Below are 25,056 nucleotides of genomic sequence, written 5' to 3'. Positions count from 1 at the left end.
GATGGTGAGTCTATAAATTGTCATATTTTATATAAATCTCCAAAAATGTAACTTGACGAAGACATAGATAATAAAAACTGGTACAGGAACATTTGATGTCATCATTGCTTGTTTCATTCTCTAGCTTTCTTGCTAGCTGTCAGTTGTACTATTTTGCACTGCAAGACGGTAATCAGGGGAAAATGACAATACAACTGTCTTTAAAAAAAATAGGTAGTCATGACATGTAAAAACACCAAACTGTGTTAATCTATACGCTGATTTTCTCAGTTTTACCTCCATTGAATTTTTAACAGAATGCAGTTTATTAATATTCGTGAGGCCCTCTAGTGGCCACAACATGTACCTTCACCACTAGTGTCAAGATAGACAACGTAACATAGCCATACTTCCGGTAATCACTTTCAATATAAAACTTTAACAGTAAACGTGAGTTTATGCGTGATGACCGTTAATGATTCTCACAGCTGTCAAGGTAACATTTTGATTTGCATTGAGAGAAATATAGAAAATCTGCCCGGAAGCTGTTTGTTATTGATGTATTTTTACGGCCGTTTTCAGAGTCATTCTTCTTTCAGAATTAGTGAAATCAACCGGTTAAGTTAACAACATACACTTGATGCATGAATACCTGTAAATTGCTGAAGTTCTGCTCTCAGACCGTCACGACTGCGAATCACAGGATGGAGTTGATCGACTTCATGAAAGCAGGCGGCCACCACACGATGTTTAATATATACTTTTTGTTTTGCAACAAGACTAGGAGACTTGGCAACAAAAAATAGAGATAGCTACATTTTGTTAGCTTGGGAAGTTGTGCCGTAATGGTTGTAGTGTAAGAAATGAATCCATTTATAACTCAACAACTGAGCTATTGATGTAAAAATATTTATTTTGAAAGTACATACCGGAAGCAGTCATATGCTATCGTTTCTGTGTGCAGATGAAGAATTGAGGCCTGGCAAAAGAGCAATGCTAGCTGTATACTGCCATCTAGTGGTCACATCACGTTACTATATAATGTGCCTTGTGTTAAGGCAGACACAATTACACAGGGTCACTTCCGGTAGGCACTTTCAAATTAAATACAGAGACAGATGTAGTTACACACTAAGTCCGCCAGAGGGCAGTGTCTACACGTGATTGTATTCTATGGGCTATAAATGCTGTTTTTAACCATAAACTCTAACAAGCCCTGAACACAATAGCATATTGAGAGTTTTGGTGAACACAAGTGTTAAATATTTTTTGTACACCATACCTTTTCACAGGTTTATGTTTGGAATTGATATTAAAAACCTCTTACGGTTTCAACCTGCTCTGTTAATAGTTTTGACAAACTGCTCTGTTAACAGTTCTGAAATGTTATGCCCTCTTGTGGCCGCAATGAGTAACTACAACAGCACTACTGTCAAAGCACACACAATTGTATAGTTGTACTTCCTGTCCACAATGTCAGAATAAAAGCCTTTTGAAACGTTTCCCGTGTCACGTGATTCCTGGCGGTATGGCGTACCATTCCATTACTAACAAATTATCTAATGATGTGGGAACATACAACACATATTATAAATGAAGAATTTCCGACTCATTTGAAACAGCCAAGAGACGCAGGAACCGCTTTGTTTTAAAATGTGTTTTATTAGCATTAAATGAAGCTTCTGACCTGTGGCTCTGAGTCAGAAGCAGGATGGCAAGTCAATAAACAATCATGTTTTATATAAATCTCCAAAAATGTAATTTGACGATGACATAGATAATAAAAACTGGTACAGGAACATTTGATGTCATCATTGCTTGTTTCATTCGCTAGCTTTCTTGCTAGCTGGCAGTTGTACTAGTTTGCACTGTAAGACGGTAATCAGGGGAAAATGACAATACAACTGTCTTCAATACAAATAGGTATTCATGACATGTAAAAACACCAAACTGTGTTAATCCATTCCCAGATTTTCTCAGTTTTACCTCCATTGAGTTTTTAACAGAATGCAGTTTATTAATATTCGTGAGGCCCTCTAGTGGCCACAACATGTACCTTCACCACTAGTGTCACGATAGACAACGTAACATAGCGACACTCCCGGTAATCACTTTCAATATAAAACTTTAACGGTAAACGTGAGTTTACCAATTGTTGAGAGTTGAGATCTTACTCCATCTTCTTCAGGCGAGAGGTTAAGCTTTGATGCCACACGATGTCCTAAAAGACAGAATTATACTGTGTTAATATCATTCAACTATTAATGCTCCATTTTCCACAAATGTCTGATGGGTACTTGTGACTTACTTAGCTTTTTCCTCATCATTCACATAATCACATATTGTCCTGTACCCTATCACTTGTGCTTTCAGATTTGCAATCTCTAGGTTCCAGGCGTCAGACTCTGCTTTTAAAGTTGCTTAGTGTCAAAAAAAAAAAAAAAGAGAGAGAAGAGAAGGAACAATTTAGAATCAAACAGTAATTATTGTATTTCACCACATGATGGCACTCGCAGCTGAGAATTATCTGTGAGGTCATTGTGTGTCATACCTTCAGTCTCTGAGAGTTCCTGCTCCTTGGCGGCCAGCTCGTCTGCTTCTGTTTCCTACAATAGTGTCGTAGAAATGTCAGTCAATGTGACATGGAAGTTGTGTCACACAAACACTGAATATGTACTTGTGATTCTTTATACACTACAATTACATCCAAGCTCTAAGACTGGTGGGCTCTAACCGAGACCCCTACTTCCCCGCGCCCTTGCTCGGACCTGAGACATCTTCGAATTTGACTTTCATTCTGATCTGAACTACACACGTCTGCAAAGTTTTCTGAATGCATCTGGCACGGTTCCTATCGCAGTGACACAATCTGTCCACAGATATGAATATGGAAATATAAGCCACGAGCTCGTTTTTCTTGAAATATTGGAAAATTGTAATTCTGTTAGAGCGTAAATGGAACCGCTTGCAACGTAAAGTCATCTGAAACACCACAAATAAAGTGGCATAAAAGTGAATTAGCAACTCAACCTCACCGTGTATTCAACGCCGAAATGCTTACAGTGCTTCTGGGTATAGAACACATCAACAGTTTCCACTTACAGGACAAAAGACCAAGTGACACAGCAACAGTTCATTTGTATTTATTAAAGCACAATATAAATATAACAATGTTCTTTATATAAAAACATAATCTCCTTTTCCTTCTTTAAATGTCGTTTTCAAAGCCACACAGGAGCCTGTTTCAGGAGATCTGCCATATTTTCAAGCTGGACATCTGTAAATAAAACAAGTATTAAAAAAACATATTGACTTAGACCAGTTTTGAACGTCTCTACACCGGAGACCATAGACGTGTCTTCAACGGAACGATGCTGACCTGGATATTACACAATATTGTTTATATATTGCCATAACCCAAACAACAATGTTTTGACCATGATCTATTAACGTTAGTACAGTACATTAACTAACACACATGTCTGCTGTTTACTGTTCGTAACCTGCTAACGCTACATGCTAACAAGCTAGCAGCCTCACCCGCATGATGATCATAACATGATATTAATGGTATGGTAATAATATTTCGGTTTGCAATACTGGAATAAAGTAGTTCAAGTACTTACAGAGTACGTCGTTAGCGTGAAGCCTCCTTTATTCCATCAGCTCGTTCACTTCCTCATCACTCAGTAAGAGCTAGCTAGCTCAAACCTTGTCGTGTTTCCAGCCTCTAACTTACAACAATGCAGAGTCCGTGCGCATGCGTATTCCAGCAGTAAACACTGAGTTGTGTTTTAGTGAACATATGCAGACATAATGTGCTCTGCTCTCATTATGATGTCCTGTGAGCTTCTTGTTGACAGCACACAGTCTATAGTTCCATATTTACGACGTTTTATATGAGACATTGAATGCGTTGAAATAACGTCTTCGTGTAGACCACATATGAACGGACAGCGGAATATGATTTTGGAGAAATATGTTTAAAGCAACCAATTGGTGTTTTGTGACACGTTGACATTGTAACCGTAATTTAGCCGGTTCAAAAGACGGTTAAAATACGTCTTAGACGTTCAGACCCCATATCAACGCTTTTTCAACCAGAAATCAACGTTGAAATCTGGGTTAGTGCTCACTGGGATACCTTCAAATTTTACTTACAGGAAGAGTGTGTAGAATTTAGGGAGCTCTATTGGTAGAACTGGACTATAATATTAATAAGTATGTGTGTAATCACCTGAAAATAAGTATTGTGGTGTTTTCGTTGCCTTAGATGAGCCGTTTACGTATATCTACATACGGAGCAGGTCCTTTTCAAAGAGCCGGCAAACCAAACCTGCCACTGGCTCTAGATGGAGTCATTTACATGTTTGTGCTGACTACCGTCATTGTCCTTGTCCCACAGGAGGAGTGTCAAACTCATGTGTGCAAGCTAAGCGTGAGGATTCGTTTTCCTGGACTACACCCTGGCCTGCAGCATTTTTCTAGCAACACAGTCATGTCCACTATTTCCTTTAAGAGCAGAAAGAGAGATGCTAAAGCAAAAACAGCAAAAAAATAAACTTTTCACCTTTCTTGCTTCACAAGCGTCAACTTCTGTTTTCCTCTTCTCCATGTCTGGGGCGGTTTTGGCCACCTCAGCCTTCAGATCCTCCGCTGCTTTTCCCCCCTCAGTCAGCAGCTTTTCCACCAGGTCTTTAGCGATACCTAATTGTGATTGTTCATTACCGAGTCTCTCCAACTCCGAGTCTCTCCAATTTGGCAGCGTGTCTGATTCCTTGTACACTGTGGTCAACAATTGTTGTTGACTCAGAATAATCATCAGCAGTGCCATGCACACAAAAATGGATATAATGAGCAGAAGCCCCGGAACCCTCATTGAAGCTGTTTGGGTGTTTGTACTGTGGAAAGATTGAAAACAACGAGAGAGATAAACATACCTGCAGAAGCAGGGATGACATGTTCCACAGTGTTCAGTCCAGCTTCGAATCAATAAGAGTGTGATAACAAACGTCAGTTAAAATTCCCACATGCCGAGTCATATTTCCAGCTTACCTTACTTTCTGTAGTCCACTTCAAATCTTGCTTTCATCTATTTACACACAGATTGTGTGTCTCTTCACAGCAAACAATCAAACTGTCCCGAGGTTAACAGCCAGTGTCGGTTCATGCTCCACCCACTTTTGTGCCCCCACCCTGTTTCTCAACAGACCAGTTCTCTGTTTGACTTTGACACTGCAAACAGGTCGAGTAGCTCACACTGTTGTGTCGTAAATCATCAGGTGATAAAGTTCACAAGTGTACTTTGTGATATGCAACGTGTTTTTTACTGTGATGGGGAGAGAACCGGTTCTTTCTGAAGAAAGAAGCTGATGGCTGATTGGAGCAGTTGATCACACCTGTGTGGAAGTCTGAGTCTGTTCCACAGCGAGGAGGCCAGAGCACGTGTCCGGCTGCTTTGTACAGTCGACACGCTGCAATAAGAAATCTACCAAGACTGGTTTACAATTAAAAGGAATTTAATCCACTGATGCAAGCACATTATCTACAGTGAAGTACACCATTTCATGAAATATTAAATCAATAAAACCCCGTTTGCAAAAAACTCAACTCAGCTCCTCAGGTATAAAACCCGTCCGTCCTCTGAGAGCCATCACGTGAGAGAGAAAAAGACTTGAAATGAAACCACCCACATCCGTTCGAAACACCTCCTCTTCCGTTTATCCCGATTCCTATTGGCTAACTTCCAGGAGTGTATTCGCCTGTCTGCCTTTCTGTCCCTGAGTTTACTAACACATTCAATGACTGTCAGTTATTGTTTAATCCCTTCTATGATAATCCTTCAGTATAAACGTTAAACTTCTGCAACTTTGGCAAAAGCTTCATGTCTCAAATTCTACTTCTAGCTACTAATCCTAAAACACTTTATGCTTATCTTAATTATGCATTTCCAAAACCCTTATGATTATGACTAATTATGAATTCTTAAATATGAATCATTGAACACTTTTATTATAGCTACTAAACACACAGTTCTATGCTCAAATTTCTTACAATTGTAAGTTGGGTTGTGGGTATTGATGTTACGAGATGTGCCGACGCTTCGAAGCGTGTGTCGGAGGGGGCGTTTCCTCGAAGCGCGTATCGAGGCGTGCTTCATTTAGGGGAGGAGCCAAATTGATGACGTCCGAAGCCTCGCTGCCCGGCTGTACCACGTGACTGCTTCGGGAAGTGGTACAGATTTTGCAGGGAGCTTTGACAGCAATATAAACCCCTCAGGCTCCATTCAAAATGTAGGTTGTTGGTGGAGAGTTGCGGTCAGTTGAGAGTTTGGATAGTTTGGAGAGTTTAGAGAGAGAGATAGTTTGGAGAGATAGGAGAGTGAGGAGAGGATAGGTGATAAGATGGAGCCAGCTAGGAAGAGGAGGATTTCCCCCGTGTGGGAACACTTTGATTTGATAACTCCTAATAAGGTAAGCTAAATCTAACTCTATTTCAGACACATTAGGTTTGCTTATCAAGAACAAAAATTCCTGTATCAAAATTGATATAGACTTGCTCTTGCGTTTTTGTGCACGCCAGCATCTTCTGTACCCTGTGAAAGGGTGTTTTCAAAGGCCGGAGAGGTTGTGTCAAAAAAAAGGAATCGTTTAAAACCAAAAACTGTTGAGAAACTGTTATTTCTGAATAAAAATGAATAAAATGTCCCCTGTCCTGTACATCACTGTCCAAGTTACACAAGCATATTCAGTCCCCTCTTCCTAGTTCCACAAGCACTTTCACTGTCCTCTGCCTGCTTAAGCCCATGCCGTTTTCCTAAAGTGACATAATAACATTATTACACAACCTGCCATATCATGATACTACCATTTTTGGAAAATTTACACACACAGAATACATTCAAAAAATATTTTATTATGCACATGTGTGATAATTTATGTACAGAAATGATTTGGTCATACATTTTTGTAATTCATAGTCATTCCCAACAGCCATAACAGACACAACAATTCAATGCATCACATTATGTGGTTCAGATACAGCTGCCTGTGATCATACACTTGGCCAGTAGGTGGTATCGTGTGCACATGAAGCTTCGAGTAATGAACCCTTTCTCGAACAATTGGCTGAAGTGGTTCGATGCCTCATGAGGCTTCATCTCACCATCACTAGTTAAATCAAATTCAGTTTCAACTGGAACTGTTTTAGTTAGTTTTATTTATAAAATAATGAACTCAGTGTCTTCATTAGGCAAACATGAACTGTGTGTGTGTTTCTTACAGGGTAAGTAGTGCGCACACAGCTTCTGAGATCTCTTCCGGTAGTGATTCATTTTCTGAAATCTCCGGTTACACGATAGGCCACGCCTCTTTCTAAAGATGTCCTTCCAGCCACGAGAGAGTGGTGGTCATTCCAGATTACATTAACACCTGGTTTGGAAAAAATAATGCAAGCTAATATCTCTCCAGTTAGTCAAGCTGTTCAACCTGTCCTACAAAATTTGGCAAAAATAAACATGTCTTTATTAGGTAGGATTAATTAGGTTAAGAGGATCATCTCATCAAGATTTATTGTATTTCATTTATGCTTCCTTTAACTCTTCCACACAACCATTTGAAATGGGAGTTATAGTGTGGGCAGTCAAAAAAACAAATCAAGCGTTAATCGTACTAAAGTAGACGAGGACTCACCAGTTGATACAAGCTAGTCCTATCTTACCCCTAAAACCTCGATCTATATGTTGAACAAAACAATATTGTATCCCTGGAGTGGTATGCTATTTTTCAGCAGTAAGGCAAGGCAAGGCAAGGCAAGTTTATTTGTATAGCACATTTCAACAACAAGGTAATTCAAAGTGCTTCACATAAAACCATTAAAAGCATCAAAACATAAAGGCAAAAGAAAAGGAGATTTGAAAAACAATTAAAAAGAGTGTAAGAAATAAAATACAGTAGTAAAATGCAGAAATGCAGGAAATTGATTAATATATTAATTGAACGTGGTTCAATTAAAGGCAGCAGCAAACAGAAAGGTCTTCAATCTTGATTTAAATGAGCTGAGGGTCTCAGCAGACCTGCAGCTTTCTGGGACTTTGTTCCAGATATGTGGAGCAGAAAAACAGTAGGTACCTATCCCTGGAGTGGTATGAGTATCCCCTGGAACTACTCCATGAAGCTGTTTCCCTCTGCTTCATTGTCTTTGTCAACGCAGGTCTGTTCGGCCTGACTGGCGTCACTCGAGTGAATTTAAAAGAATAGCTATTTGCTCAAACACTAGACTTTGATTGTCATTGTTTGTTTTTCTCCTGAAGTAAAGGGAAGGTCCGTTGTATCAGTCGGTGGCTTCTGGACCTCTCCTGTCAAATTTCACATTGTTTTTTCATTATGGTTTTTAGGAGGTCTGCAAATACAATAAATGTTTCCTTAGTTACCAAGTTTATTGTCTATTACATCTTCCATGTTGACATGAGGCTGTTCCAATCTAAATACAGTAAATACTGGTATACATGCAGCTAGGAATCTTACCATTCAGTATCTGGTCTATATTAACTTTTGTGAAGTGGAAGTGAACCATAATTAATTTTCAGTAACACTTGTGCGTTTCCTACACTGACAAGTTGAAATATCTGCCTTGAAAAAAAGCTATTTTTTTCCAGTATATCTGAAACGTAAAATGCACATCATTTACAGTTTTAAAGCAAACAATACAATGATATTCTGCGTACTTTGTGCTGCACTGTTAACAATTTATGTGATTTTATGTTTTGCATACAAACTGTTCCTTTGTCAAAAAATTCTCCTACTTGTTAAGATAAACTACATTATTTATAAATTTAAAAAAACATTGGATCATCTGACACACACATTGTCGGAGCTAAAAACCGGATTTTTCAATTAAACTGAACACTATCATATCTGTGTTTTAGGCATCACTGTATAACAACTGCTACTGAGATATATATATATATATATATGTGTGTGTGTGTGTGTGTGTGTGTATGCGTGTTTGTCAGATATATGTGCAAACAAAGACTCTTTTACCTTTTGAATTGTGTTCCTGCTAAATAAATAGAACAATCGGATAAAGTCTTTATCTTTTAACATCACACAAAACATAACGTTGGTACAACTAAGAAACAACACCACCACGTCCCAATATGTCCACTATCCTACAGGACAGCAAAACAGAGCTCCACCTGATCCTTGCGAAATAAGTCACGATAGTATTCAGAGTTATGCATTTAAACAACTCACACCCACCCATTATTCTTGTAGGTGGTGCAGCTGCCACAAAGTCAACAAATAAATCATACTTGTTGAATGTTTTACAGTCACACTTTGAAGTCAAATCGATGGGCTCAAAGCCAGCAGACCAGTCCCATATAACAATGGAGTCATTTTACAAAAAGAGTAATTTCAAACTGATCTGTATAATAATCACAGCGGTCTTACATCCTGCTTCAGGTAGTTTTGCTTTACCCTTTGACCGTAATTAGCTTGTTCGTATGCACTTGCTCTTATTTTTTTCACTGCAGTGAACTCCTTTATGACCTGGTAAAATATGATTAACTTGTCACTCAGTCAACAAAGGTTTTCAAGACGTGTGTCACGTGATGCTGTATTTGCTCACTTCTGGGAAAAGCCACATAAAGAAGCTGATTGGTCCATTGGTGGAGGTCAGAAAGTATTTAAGGATCCTCAGATCCTGCACCTGAACCCCCGAATGCCTGTTGACCAGCACAGGTGAGAATGATTGAGATAACTAAAGTATTAAACAAAATAACAATTCTGTTCTCTAGCTATTTTTGTAAAAGGTTTTTGCATGCATTTTTCTCTTTCTTTTTCTTGTAATTTCTTTTTTTTCAATGAATTTATTTCTACTGTTCATAACAAAGAGACAAAATTGAGGTTTGCAACATTTTGGCATCTATCTGTTGAGATGTGTTTACATGCAGGATGACCAAAAGTTAAAAAGGTACAATTTTCCTGACTTATTGGTTTCCCTTTAGGTATTAGGTCCCCTCCACTGACAAACATGGGTGTGTTTGTTGCAATCGTTTCAGCTCTTCTCCTGAGTGGTAAGTTATGAAGCATTATTTTATAAACAATGAAAATGACAAATGAAAAGTATTTCAGTTAGACGTCTGTATGTGAGTTGAACTAGATCACAAATAAAGTTGAAGAAACAGCTTGGACTGCAGAATAAATCAATACATATTAAATCGTATATAGCTATAAATAGTAAAAGATTTTACGTCAATGTGAACCATAAAACAATACATTGATGACTCGACTGTGGACATTAATTCTAGGATCTTTGAAGGCTTTAAGTAATTGAAATATAACTTTTGTCACATACTGAATGACACTCAACTGTTTGTTGTGGTGATACATTTAATAATGTCACAGAAATGTATGTACTTAAATGTTTTAAGTACATTTTGCAGAACCTAACTTATTCTTTGATGACTGAAATGTTGAAAAAACAGTCAGGAAAAAAACCACTAAAGACATTTAAAATGTTTTCCAGGATTTTGCAGAGGAGGACCAACTACTTTAACACCACAGTCAGGCACCTGCTGGGTCATTGGCACTCTCCACTACACTTTTGATAACTATCACTACACCTTCACGGGCAACTGCACCTACACCCTGGCCAAGAACTGCCATGTTGATGACACCCTTCCGGCCTTTGAGGTGGAGACCAAGAACGCCAACGAGGGCAACGTACAGGTCCCGACAGTGGAGACGGTCACCATCAATGTTCACGGGATCAACATCGAAATACTTCGCTCTGAGTTTGGTATTGTCCGGGTGAGTCAGTCAGTAGTGTTGCACTGTTTCATGTTTTGTGTGTTGGCATTGTTTGAATGCTGAGTATTCTAATCTTCATTGTTATAGTTGAAAATTCTTTGATTTTTTTGTTATATGGGATGCATTGGCTTTATATTTGTATTCATTTAAGTGCAGTAGAGGCCATGTTGTAGTTATGTTTGTGGTAATTTTTTTTTTTTTAGAGGTTTACATTCCACTATTGTTAAAAACACAGATTTTATTTGTGAACTTCCGATTAAAAAAAGAATATTCTTTTAAACCTAGTATGACTACTTTAAGGACAACAACATAAGTAAAGAACTGTAGAGAAAGCTTTAATACTGACATTTACATTTTGGGAAATAGTGAGTATAATATAATCGGTAACTGAAAAAAGTAAAATATAAAAAATATAAATATTTGACACAAATTTAGAGGCCTTCTTTTTGGTTTCTGTTCAACATGTAATTATGGTGGTGTGTTTAGGAGATGTAAATTGTTTTTGTCTGGCTGCAGTCCTGTCTGTACCAACAACTACTCACTTGTTCCTTGACTGGACTAACTTTTAAAATGAATTGTTTTGGAGATATTCTACTATCTAACAAACAAACAAAAAAGAACCAAAGCAATGAAAAGATCTTTGGCTTGTGCAATGTGGTGTCTCTATATATTCAAACATATTGTTGTATAAAATGTGGAACTGGATCTATTTTCAGGTGAACTATCAAAAATGGAATCTCCCGATCAACTTGAACAACGGCCAGGTGAAGCTTTTCCAGAGAGGTCTGTATGTCATCATGGAGACAGACTTTGGACTGAACCTGCAGTACGACTGGAACGAGTACCTCGCCGTCACAGTGCCCGGCAGTTTTGCCGGTAGTGTGTGCGGCCTGTGTGGCAACTTCAACAACAAAAAGGAAGATGATCTCACCACTCCCAGTGGTTCAGTGGCCAGCAGCGTGGCAGTGCTGGGAAACAGCTGGAGGGTTCCCGGTGCCGCAGACGATGCCGGTTGCCACGATGCATGTGACATGTGTGAAATCTGTCCTCTCGATGAAGTTCAGAAATTACAGAAGCAAATCTTCTGTAGCGCCCTCATACTAAATTTTGTAGAACTTCTGGGTTGTCAACCTGACATCGACTCCAGCGTCTTTAAAAGTAACTGCATGCTTGACCTCTGTAGAGGTGAAACTGTGAACACGTATCTCTGCAACACTCTTCAAGGCTTCGCTGAAATCTGTCAGAGGTCTGGGGCCAAAGGCCCCAACTGGAGGACTCCGACTGAATGCAGTGAGTAATCCAAAGTGTTGAGTTTTTTTTCTTTTCATGCCACTTTCTTCTCCTACTTCACTACATTTTGTAATAACATAAATTAATACAGTACTAGTTACTTAACAAAATAAGATGTTTGCAATAAATTTAGAAAATATGACGCTTTGTTATAAATTAAACAACCGAACAGTATATACACAGCTGAAACAACTAGTTAATCAACCACTTAGTTGAATGACAGAAAATTGTCAACAACTAAATCCTTGTTAATGCAAATATGCAAAAACACTTTATAATTGTGGCATCTCAAATGTGAAGATTTGTTGCTTTTCTGTTTAATCGTTTTAAATTTTTTGGACTGTTGGTGGGACAAAAAAAAGCATTTCTCGCTGTTTTTGATCAATTAATGGAGAAAATGTTCGTCAGATTAATCCATCATGAAAAAAATCATGAGTTGCAGTCCAATATCAAATGCTTACCTCTACCTCAACCAACAACAACAGTGAATAACTGTTTTTATATTCATGCATGATTAATAATAATAATAAAGGTCTAACAATAAATAATAGTGTGCTCACAGGGGTTATGTTTCCTCATATAGTACTTTTACTTTCATACTTTAAGGACATTTTCCTGATTTTACATAGTGTACATACATTTACTCAAGTAATACTGTCAATGCAGCACCTGAGTATTTTTACATTAGTACTTTTATTTAAGTAAAGGATGTGAATATTTCCTTAATCACTGAATACATGTGAATAACTGGATCTGTCTCTTCTTTGTCCACACAGCTACACCCAAGTGCCCAGAAAACAGCCACTATGAGTTCTGTGGGAGTGGCTGTCCTGCCACATGTGCAAACCCAAACACTCCTACAACATGCAATGCCACATGTGTGGAGACATGTGTCTGTAATGACGGCTTCATGCTCAGCGCCACCAAGTGTGTTCCCCAGGCTCAGTGCGGCTGCATGTATGAGGGTCACTATGTGGAAGCCGGAGCCTCCTTCTGGGGCAGTGAGAGCTGCACCAAACGCTACACATGCTCCGCTGGTGGAAGTTTGTCTTTCAATCAGGCTAGCTGTCCCGCCGGGCAGCAGTGCCAAGTAGTGGAAGGCATCAGAGGTTGCTATCCTGTCAACTACGCGACGTGTATGGTATCTGGTGACCCACATTTTGTGACCTTTGATGGGGATCGTTACAACTTCCAGGGTACTTGTGTGTATCAGATGGCTGCCGTCTCCTCCAATCAAACCAGCCTGGAACATTTTAGCGTTGTGTTGCAGAATAATGGTCAAGATAAGAAGATTGGGTCCGTTGTCCAGCTGGTGGAGGTCAAAGTGGATGAAGACACCATCGTCATCAGCAAAGAGCACCCTGGCACTGTTATGGTAACGTATAAACCATCATACTTGTAGGGCTGCAACTAATGATTGTTATTGTTTTAATAACCACTTAACGGGCAGATTACTTAATCAATTAATTGATTAATTGTTCAGTATATAAAACACCAGGAAACAATTAAATATGCCCATCGAAACTAAACTGCCTAAAGCTAAATGTGACGTCATTGAATGCCTTGTTTTGTTCAACCAGCTGTCCAAAACATAAAGAAATATTGAGTTGTACAGTTTTAGTATCAAAATTGGTCTCAATTCATTTTTGTAAATAAACTAAGAGAATAATTGACGAATTGTTGCGGCTCTACATACATGTAGTTATTTTCTAATTCTATGTTTTATTATTATTGAGTTTAAAAATTACTTTATCAATTATTTTTCCATTTTCTATTATCTTTTTAAGGTCAATGGCGAGCTCTCCTACCTCCCTTTGACGCTAAACAGCGGTAAACTCCATCTTTACCCGAGCGGCTGGTTTGCTGTTATCGAGATGGACTCCGGAGTGAGCGTGTACTACGACTGGAACAGTGTAGCAATAGTCACCGTTCCCAGTACGTACATGGGCAAGATGCAAGGTCTTTGTGGCAATTACAACCTCAACCCCAAAGACGACATGCAGATGAGAGATGGGAAACAAGCCACCGCCTCTGAGGAGCTCGGTCAAAGCTGGAAAGTCGCCACAATCCCCGGCTGCGTAGACGGCTGCAGAGGCCCATGCCCCGGCTGTAACGCCACTCAGAAAGAAACCCACAGCACTAACAGTTACTGTGGCCTCATCAGCGACCCCGCAGGCCCGTTCCGTGACTGCCACGCCAAGGTCGACCCCGCAGGTTTCTTCAACGACTGCTTGTATGATGTCTGTCTTTACCAGGGCGGCAGCAACATGCAGTGCAAGACTTTCACCGCCTACACAGCCGCCTGCCAGCTGAAAGGTGCCACGGTGTACTCCTGGAGGTCAGCTCAGTTCTGTGGTAAGGACATCTACTATATATCAGATTATTGTGAATTTCTTGAAATGAAGTGTTCGTTCATGCAGGACACGGAAGTCATACGCCCCCAGCTGTAACCAGCTGACAGCCAGCCAATTGAATCATAGCTTCCAATCGGCCACGCAGCAATCACAGCCCACTCTCACTTCAAGGAGGTTTATTGAAATATGACCCCCTCCTCACTGATTCATTCTAAACCTACGCTGTTGCAGACCGTACTGCTGGCAAAGCTTTGCCTCCTCCACCCCAGCCTCCACACTTTTTAGTTCAGAGTTCGTCTTTCAAGGCAAATGGTTGAAATGTATTTATAAAATGTACTTCTGGCTCATTCCTGTAAACCCTTGGGGGTTGTTGCTCGGTGCTCCCCGTTTTGGCTTGGTAGCTGCTGGCTAATCCGGGGAGCATTCAAAGAGCGGAGCCATCATCGCCAAGTTTAACTGTATTTCCATTTATATGCTATAAATGGTTCAAATCTATGACGAGAGTGTTCCTCCATTATACTGCTAAACTAATTCTGACCCTGCCTTCTTCCTAGATGCCCAGTGTCCATCGAATAGCCAGTACGAGCTCTGTGGCAGCGGCTGTCTCCGGTCATGTCAGAAAGACCCAAACTGTGGAGCTCAGTGCATGGAGGGATGTGTCTGTGATGAGGGCTACCTGCTGAGTGGAGGTAAATGTTTGCCTGCCGACCACTGTGGCTGCACGTTTGAGGGGAAATACTACCAGCACGGACAGGTCTTCTACCCTGATGTCCTTTGCCAGAAGAAATGCACCTGTAATGGCACAGTAAGGATGACATGAACGGAGAGTTTGAATTTGTTATTTGGGTTTATTTTTCCAAGATCTGTTTGGAACAATGGGAATGTATTTTAATGCATAACATTTTCAACAATGATCAAGCAGGTATGTCTTTCATATTAGGTGCAGTGTAAGCAGTCCTCTTGTGGCACAAATGAGAAGTGTGAGATGAAGAATAACGTGCGATCATGTCAGCCTTTGAGAAGCGGACTTTGCTCCATCTCTGGAGATCCACATTACAACACCTTTGACAACATCACCTATGACTTCCAAGGCACCTGCACCTACATCGCCGCTAAAAGCTGCCACATGAGCGCCACGCAGCTCCCCGAGTTCTCTGTGGAGGTGGAGAATGACAAGTGGTATGCTTTCTCTGACAATCCCAAGTTCTCAGTGACAAAGCTTGTGGCGGTAGAAGTTTACGGAACCCTCTTGATGCTTCGCAACAACCAAATTGATATGGTTTGGGTAAGTGACTGATATTATTTAAAGATGCAATAACTGTACTTTACACGAACAATGATTTAAATGTCAATGTGAAAACAGAGTTACAATGTGAAGGTAAGTAATTCTAGGGATGAACCTACTGAGAATTATCAACTGAATCTGCAGATCCTTTCGTATTTCCATCTTATTTTTTAGTTGTCCGGCCCACAACTTAACCATCTTGGTTCACTATCAATGCTCTAATAGTGTCGTTTTCATCCACAGCAGGCAGCTGTTTTCAGCAAAACAGCTCCATTAAACTCTCTGTACACGACCTGCTCAAGACCAAACAACAGACAAAGTTAGCTTTCAGCCAGATGAACACAGTTTAACATTTAGTAGCTATAGATATCGTTGGTAGAGACCAAAAACAGAGCTATATATTTGCAATGAAAGTTTGCCATATGCCAATGCAAACAAATCAGTTGTTGCTGGTTTAAGGGCTTAAACTGAGATAGGGAACTATGCAATTGAGGACAACAATAACAGCATAAGCAGTCAAAATAGGCACAAATGTTTAAATCGTCAATTGAATATAATTGAATGACAAATGTATGTAAAATGAGAATAAAGGATGAGTACTCAAAAAATTATTATTTTTTCTGCAGGTAAATGGAGTCTTACATCGCATTCCGCTAAACCTCTTCAATGGTGCAGTGATGGTTTATCAGGAGGGGGCAAATGAGGTCATTATTACCGACTTTGGACTGAGGGTCACGTATGATCTGGTCTACCACGTCACTGTCACTGTGCCTGGAAACTACTACGGCAGAACCTGTGGTCTGTGCGGCAATTTTAATGATGACAAAGCAGATGAGTTCCAGCTGCCGAATGGAAATTTGACCAAGGACTTCCAGACCTTTGGAGCAGCGTGGAAAGTGCCCGTGCCTGGAGTGGTCTGTGAAGATGGCTGCAGTGGCGACCAGTGCCCCAAATGTGACGATTCTATAGAAGCTGCGATAAAGGCAAAATGCTCAATAATCACTGATATCAAAGGTCCATTTGCTGCTTGCCATGATGTAATTGATCCCACCTCCTACTTAAGAGATTGCGTCTATGATGTTTGCATGTCCAACGATGATGAAAGCGTGCTGTGTCAAAGTATCGCTGCATACATGTTAGACTGCCAAGGCTTTGGCATAAAGATTGGAATCTGGAGAAGTGCTTCTTTTTGCCGTGAGTCTGCACATTTGTATTATTCATTGTACACTGTAATATCCATCTCTTCAACACTTTTACGTTTACTGTATAAAAAAGCTACTATTATTTGATTCCAGCTTTTACATGCAGTGCTGGCAGCCATTATGACACCTGTGCACTGCTGTGTACCTCTCCCTGTCCTGGTCTCCATGACATCATCAAATGCACAATGACTTGTGCTGAGGGCTGTGCCTGTGATAAAGACTACCTCTACAATGGAACTGGCTGTGTGCCCACTAACCAGTGCGGCTGCTATTACAATGGCCAAACTTACATGGTGAGAAGATAATGTATTATTCATTTATCATAGACCCGATCTGATGAAGTAAACCTGGATATCATTCAGTCTGGATATTATTCAGTCGGTTGATGAATGCATCTTGGCTTCCAACAAAAGTTTGTGACGAGGCTTATGCAGTGCTCCACATCAACACATTTGACATTACATTTATTAATGCATGGACGGTAGCATGGATGTGAGCTGAGGAAATATTTGGATCTTTTATTCCCCATGCGGTTTCTCCTCTCTGCGGATATTTTAATCAATATTTTCCTAAACTGTAGAGGACGGAATATTGAAAACTCATGTAAAAATGGAGACACAAGCTGCTGTGTTCATAATTAATCCTGCTGTGACAGAAATGAAGGAGGAGCAGATGGGCCGTACGGCCACCACATAAACATAGGCGAGACAGAAGAGAGTATACTTGTGAGACCGATGTATGCGTTTCTTCAGTTCTGCCACCAGCATCTCCCCAAGCTTCTCCATTTTCTTAGCCCATCCATTTGTTAGAAAATGTCAGATGTGCATGGATAGGAGAAAACCTGTTGCACAGGACCACGCAAAGGGGCATGTCTGACGGTGTGACGTCACATTGGCCCATGACCCTCGCAGATGCGTCAAGCATAAATCAAGCTCTATGCTTGTTGCCTTCTTACAGGGGCATTTTTGGGGCACAAGAGTTCATCTCCACCATTTGAAATGTTGATGATATGTACACTAACACGTACTCCCAACTGCATTACACTATGAACTAATAAAGTATGTAGGCCACTTTAACCATCAACCAAACCATGTGTTTTGCTGCAGATTGGAGAGTCCATTATAACTGACGACTGTCACAAGATTCACACCTGCCAGGCCTCTGGAGTAGTTGTGTCCCAAAACATGTCATGTGACCCCAACGAGAGATGCATGGTCGAGAAAGGCGTGATGGGCTGCCATGTTCAGCATTGCCTTTTGGAGGCCAATGGGACCTTCACTGCATTTAATGGAGTGGGTAGTATCATTACAGTGCCAGGAGCCTATGAGATTATCCAGAGCTGTGACGTCTCTCCAACGTCAGTCTCGTTCAGGGTGGTGGGGAAGTTGGAGATGTGCACTCCTGGTGTCAACACACTTACAGCTGTGTATGTGTTCTTCAATGAAGGGGTGATCACAGTCAACAGGAAACATGACGTCTGGGTAAGTGTCTGGATAAAGATGTGACATTAATCTTACTTTAAAAAAATGAATGTTACTATAAAGTGTTCAATCTCTGTTCACAGATAAATGGAAGAGCGTTGACTCAAACCACTTTCTCCCAGAACAATGTGAAAGTGGTGGTCTCTGACAATACAGTGACAATTAACACTTCCAGCCTTCAGGTGTCCTTCAGTTCAACTGATGAACTCACTATTACTGTCAGCGACGAAGTCGCTGACGTGGTATGTGGGGTATGTGGAACCATCAGGCCTGCTCAACTACTCAGGCTGAATGCTGCCTCTGCGTCATTCAACTTTAGGCAGTGGATAGCTCCAGATTTCCCCGAATGGTAAGCAACATAAATGATGCCTCCAAATAATAACTGATACTAAGAAGACCTCAATACCATTAACCCATAGAGTGCACCAATTTCAACAGGAATTGTATTTTTCTAGAACTAAATCTGACAAAAAAATCTGACTGCACATACATGTCACTATTGGAGCTTTCCTGAAAAAATATTTGTCTTTTTCTTTTTCAGTGGTTTGTAAATTTCAGTCCTGCCAGCTTTCCATCAACTGCATTGATCAACATCCTTCAGCGCTAACCCAACTGACAACATCATTGATTCATGAAATTATTTGTATGTATATCGAGAATCCCATATCCATGTAAATCCCATTCCTTGCTTCTTTTCAATTTTCGAAAGTCTGAAAAATTTGTCTTGTCAAACATTTGCTTGGGAATATATATCAACATATCAACCACTCAAACTAAATGATGATGAATTTTTACTGTGTACTCAATAAACAATTAGTTTCATGTCTGTCTCTTATGTGTAACTGATTCCAACCGCATTTGCTGAAATGCTGACTGTGAAATTGCGTTTGAGTTTGACAAGAAAGTTGGTAAGTTCTCTATTTTATCTGCATAATAACACTAATTAATACAAGACTTGACAAGATGATCAATCATACTGTGATACATCTGCTAGCAAAGCACCTTGGATACCACATAACAAAACAAACAACAAAATAAAGTTTGAGTTACACTGGAGCAACACTTACATGTAGTAGATGAGAGAGGATTAAAATCCAATAAGTCACTATTTGACAGTTGCAGATTGCATTGGTGAAAACAAACCAATTACTCAATTACACTTCTTCATCAACACAATGCAGACAACAGGAATGATGTGTGAGAACTGCTTGAATTCTAGGAAGTGAAAAACAATTAAAGTGGTTCAATGATTTTCCACCGAGTATACGTCCCCTTCATTCCTCTCACACGAAGGGAGTCAAAACACTGGTTGTAGATAACAACATGAGACGAGATGTCTCATGTTTATATCTGTAGCAGATAACAGAAAGCACACTCATCCTGTTTTTTAAAACGGGTTGTGGGAGTTTACCGTCCAGTGTTGACTTCTGAGAAAGACAGAATTGTTTTGATAAGCGTACCAGTCTTTTCAATGTTGTTTTCCTACTTTATCCAGTCAGCAAAGCATCACTGACTGGCAAATGCTAAAGAATTCTTTTTTCTACTCTTTAGATCATTTTCATATTAAAAAAGTGGGAATTTCCTTTTTTTAATTGTCCTTTTTCAGGGAAGACATTTTGACATCTGTCTCACGGTTCAGATGGACTGCAGTTTTATATTTTGGAGCCAAAGCTTTTGAGCTTTTCAATCCTGAGTTGTGGTTTATCACAGCATTTCTCAAACTTGATGATGCTCTGATAAAGGCTTTCGATGGGGCCTTTTTACAATTGGAATTCAATGGTATTCATCCAGTAGATTTATATGTCATTGTCGTGGACCAAGCAGTCAAGGCACAAGGAAACAGGCTTTAAATTCAAAATGTGGGTTTATTTTCCCAAAGATTATTCAATAACAATCATTTACAAAGATATTAATTAACAGCGTTATCGGGCCCCAATAAAAGAAGTCAAGAAAACATAACTCTATTAAAGAATAAGGTTAACAAAACAAGACGTTAACTCCATTAACAAAAAACCTCCCCGAATGAAACTGAGGGAAAGCTATACACTGGCTGACCAAACCAACCAAAGCATACAGGGGAGGACAACAAAGACAATAACCACAAGGTAACACAAAACCTCCCGCTTGCATAAAACGAGGTTCCACCCTCAGCCCCATCTTTTATCAGACCAGGAAAGGGAACTTAGCAGCCAGGTAACTTTCATTGTGGGGCTGTGGCCGCCACAGCCATCAAACTATATCAACAACACAGTTTACAAAAAGTAAACTCCACACACAGCCTCTTTCTTGAGGTATCATTACAATGTGGTGAGTGTAATTCTGCAGAGGGCACATTGTTACAGCTTGGCCTGCTGTCCAAAGCATTATTAGCATCTTTACCAAAATGGTTGATCTGGCATTGTATCCAGACTCCAAGCTGATCATCCTTGGTACAACAGAGGCACTGAACACATTAAGGAAGCCTCAGATGTATTGCCTACGGCCTTTTAACTGCGAAGAAAGTTCTACTCCAGCATTGGAAAACACCGGAAACCTCCGTCAGTACGGTACTGGCTTAATTACTTGCCTGATACTCTGTACAAAACATTTAGCTTTGTTCTGAAAGACAAGTTGGATTTTTTTGTTATATACTTATTCATTAACTCACTTATTTATATTCGGTTTCATTATGTTTCGTTGGACTCGATATGTGTTCAACATGTTCTGGCTACTGTCTTTAAAATAAATACAACATGTGTTTGCATTTGGTGTAAGGCAGAGTTAATGTTTTTAGAAACACCTGTCACCTGTGCTTCCCCTCTGAAGACAAGTCTAAATGATAAACCCATATCATCATGGAATACTTATTTCCACTACGATTGCAGACTTTTGAGACCAAATAGTTGTGGCATGCATCAGCAGATATCACTGAAGTTCAAACTCATTTCGTTTTGGATCTTGACAGCTCCCAACACACACACAACCCCTGAACCCTTACACCCCCACTTCCAAGCATTTCACGCCCACAGACTCACTCCCTTTGCCCCATATAAGCTGGTTGCAGATCCAGTCACAATATCTTTGAGCAACATAAGCTCCGGCTAGACAACCATACAGCCATGATTTCGATTGGAGGCCTCACAGGATTTTGGATGATTGCACTGCTAACTCTTCATGGTGCAGATGTGGGAGGTAATTTCTTCAAGATTATTTCAGTATTTATACTTAATGTACTCTTCTAATCGCAATGCTGTTAACTTCTGTGTTGCTTCATGTTCTTTGCCTACAGAGACCAATAGAAGCTCTTTCAATGAGCCCGACGTGCCTTTCCCACCTGCCTATCCCACTGCTCAGAACCTCGCTGCCATCTGCCATCAAGGTCAAGGCCGTCCCAGATACCTACCCGGCTTCTTCCCGAGATCCAGGGTCAGTCACTTCCGCCGCCGTGGAAACGCCATCAACCGTCTGGAGTCGTGGTACAGTTATTGCTGCAGCGCCCAGATAGCACAGCAGAACGACCAGATCCTCTGCTGCGCCCAACAAGCTGTGAGTCTCTGCCTGTGTTTGTGTGTGGGAGAAATAATGAGATACATTTAAAAAATAGTTTAGGAAATATACCAAGTATTTTTACATAAATATAATTGAATTAATTAAATATATAACAATGTCAATCGCAAGATTTATTCAAGTCATAATTTTAAAAAACGGTTCAATTTATTGCCTTTTACAAGATGAATGGTGACAAAAGGACCTCAGTGTCTCAGTTCAGCAGGACCAGCATCAGATAGGCGGATTAAAAGACAATACACATTTTAAAGGAATACCTGTATTCTGCACCCAAATACAAAGGAATTGATTTAACTTTAGAAACTAAGAGTGGTTAGGACTTGTGAAGATAACATTTGCTTTTCACAGAGAGATGAAATACAACTTTGTGACCTTGAGTATGTTTTTCTTACAGTGGAGACAAACCCTGACCCAGTTCTGTACGGAAGAGTTCTCCACCATGACTGGCGCATATGTGTGTTGTGGGGACAGAGGAGCCGCTCAGTGGGCGTGCTTTAACAGCGAGCTGCCAAACCCAAACTATGACCCGACACCAGGCTACATTGCACCCCCCGTCCCCGTGGAGCCAGGATTCACCTTTAACGCTTGCTGAAGTTGGTCAAACAAACTAAATATAAAATATAAAACAAAAGTGAACAGAATAGTTAGGTCGAGGTATCTTGGAATGAAATAATGATTTTTGTATAACCTTGGGGAGTGAGATTGGGTTAATGCCTGCATTATAAATCATACATGATGCTGAGCTGATAATGGGATGTGTCCTGTGGATCTTTGTCACAGAGGCGGACAGTAAGGATGATAACAGCTGAAGTCAGTTATTATTTTGACATGTCTGTATTTTAACCAGCTTTGTCACAACGGGAAACATGTTTTTAAAATGCATTGGTAACACTTTATAATAACTACACACTATGAAGCATTAGTTAAGTATGAGTAAACACTTACTTCATCATTTATAAAGCATTGTTCCTACATTAACACTCATTCTATCATGCTATTCAACAACAGTTATAAATGTTTTATTCCTGATTAATAAGCTTGTCTATTATGCGTTTCATTATTGTGTTTTCATACTTTATAAATGATGGATTCCCCATTGGTAAATTAAGTATTATATATATTACAAACCAATTATTAAGGAGTTGTAGATGATTAATAACATCCAATGCATTTTTTGGCAAATGTTTACTCACAGTCATAGCGCAAATAAATTGTGTCCTGAGTTGATTTCACAGTTTCTAACATGTACTGTAGTATTCTTTGTTAGGGAAATAAAGGATGAAATAAAGACATTAAAGTTCTCATGTTTTTTGTTACTGAACAAGCTACTGATAATGGACTTGATATAACTTTGGAGAAACGGCAGGTTGGCAGCTTCAAATGACAAAAAACAAACAATGTTGAGTTTTGAAACAAATTTCGTTCTTCAAGTCTTGTAATAAAAACAAAATGTCACTAGGGGTCGCTATTGGATTTAATAATTGGGTGTGGGACATTTACAGATCAATGATCAATGAGATAATCAGTGTACTGCCAAACCAGAATAGCAATGTGAAGTTAAAGTCACAAATAGACATTTACATAAATCACAGCAAACCTTAAGCTTTCACGAATAATACCGTATCTGCTATTTTTTCTCTTACTTGCTGCACACAGAAGGGAGGCACGCATTGACGAGTTATATTCAGCAGAGAAAGTTTGTATTACTAAATAAGGACTGACTCATTTGATCAAATTAATCCCTCCACAGATATAGGATTTTATTTGATGATATTCTTTTAGGGTGATGATGTCACAAGTAACAACGGACAAAAAACCTTAATAGAAGCTTCTTGTGTAAGAACAACGACCTTTGGTACAGCCCAACTGGACTTTCACTCAGCTGTTTTTTCAGAACCATGGACAGCGCTGTTTGCTGCGTGTAGATGATGTGTAGCAGAGCTGTGCAGCAATGAACGGAGCAGATGAGAGAGAGAGAGAGAGAGAGCTGCAAGCCCAAACCAGCTTCTATGAGCAGCAATGAGCAGAGCTGTGCAGCAATGAACGGAGCAGATGAGAGAGAGAGAGAGCTGCAAGCCCAAAACAGCTTCTACCCGCCTCCCACTGCTCATTTGACAAACAACCTTTAATAAATTCAAAATAGTCTCTGATAATGCTAATATATAATGTGAGTGCTCTGATTAACAATGATATTTTTCTGATTTTGAGACAGTATGTATATTGTTGTTATTTAGCCCCTCTGAGGCTAAATGGTTTCATCAAGGTACCATGTTTTTTATATTACAACTAACTGAGCAGCAAATTGAAAGAGAAATCCGTTCTATCATCAAATCGACCAAAGTGTCACATGTTTAACCATGACGTATATAAGCATTTGGTGCAGATAAAAACAGGTAGCACACATCAGGACCCATCAGCCTTGTAGTCACACTCAATTTTACCTTGGAAAGAACCTTCACAACTATGGAAGGAAGAAATAAATATCAAGCTTTGGAACAGCTCCACAACAACGAAAACACTGTTGAAAAAATAGTCAGAATCAAAGAAACCGGAAACTTTATAATCGCTTTTAGAAAGCGTTTAGGGGACGAGACACGTCTTTTCATTCCGTTTAAACCTGGTATTTCAGCACAGTTACAGATAAAATAAGGCTTAAGCTAATATTGCCCAGAAAGAGTGGTCAATAAGCATTTTGTACATGCTTATAGGGCAGCTTCAGCACAACATTTCTCATGTTGGATGGCATGTCCAATTCCTTCATGTCCTTAATTTGTTCTGATGCATGACAGCATCCCCGAAGAAAAAGAGCAAAAGCCTGTAATGCTTGAATATCATCACCTTTAATATGTGTCCTGAAGACTTTGTCCATACAAGCAGAAGACATTCTTTTGTTAATTTCCAAAATGTTCTCAGAGAAGAGCTTTCTTGTATCCTGGAGGAAGATGATGGCAGCTGTGCACTATGTCTCCTTGCTGACCTCTGTTGTATTGTTCAAGAAAGTGCAGGCAGTTGCCAAAGTTGTCTTTTCCTCTACTCCATTTTCAAAAGCTCTGATGAAAGCTTGGTACTGAAGAGGATCTCCATTAAATACTGGAATGTCTCTTG

General features: G+C 39.8%; 1 protein-coding gene across 2 annotated transcripts; it reads right to left on the bottom strand.

Moving 5' to 3' along the window:
* Window positions 1-1,640: 1,640 nt before the first annotated feature.
* LOC306791730 (uncharacterized protein) lies at window positions 1,641-5,607 on the bottom strand. Of its 2 annotated transcripts, none has more exons than XM_079288597.1 (5): window positions 5,035-5,607; window positions 4,550-4,880; window positions 2,531-2,585; window positions 2,288-2,399; window positions 1,641-2,200 (listed from the first exon to the last, which is right to left on the bottom strand). In XM_079288597.1, exons 2-5 carry the CDS (start codon window positions 4,856-4,858, stop codon window positions 2,176-2,178), a joined length of 501 nt encoding a protein of 166 aa, XP_079144723.1. In that variant the 5' UTR covers window positions 4,859-4,880; window positions 5,035-5,607; the 3' UTR covers window positions 1,641-2,175. The 2 variants fall into 2 exon arrangements, with proteins under 2 accessions (XP_079144723.1, XP_079144722.1); XM_079288596.1 differs by having other exon boundaries at window positions 5,040-5,607.
* Window positions 5,608-25,056: the final 19,449 nt, after the last annotated feature.

The sequence above is a fragment of the Melanostigma gelatinosum genome (assembly GCF_949748355.1).
Source record: "Melanostigma gelatinosum genome assembly, chromosome: 17".
NCBI lineage: Eukaryota > Metazoa > Chordata > Actinopteri > Perciformes > Zoarcidae > Melanostigma > Melanostigma gelatinosum.
This window is presented reverse-complemented; position numbering and strand designations above follow the sequence as displayed.

Bases quoted from the DNA above. Each gene is read 5' to 3' on its own strand.
- LOC306791730 (XM_079288596.1), bottom strand. From the start codon at position 5,071: ATGAAAGCAAGATTTGAAGTGGACTACAGAAA. The intron at 2,586-4,549 runs GTGAAAAGTTTA...ACACTATTGTAG, and splicing joins ACGCTTGTGAAGCAAGAAAG to GAAACAGAAGCAGACGAGCT. The intron at 2,400-2,530 runs GTATGACACACA...TTTGACACTAAG, and splicing joins GGAACTCTCAGAGACTGAAG to CAACTTTAAAAGCAGAGTCT.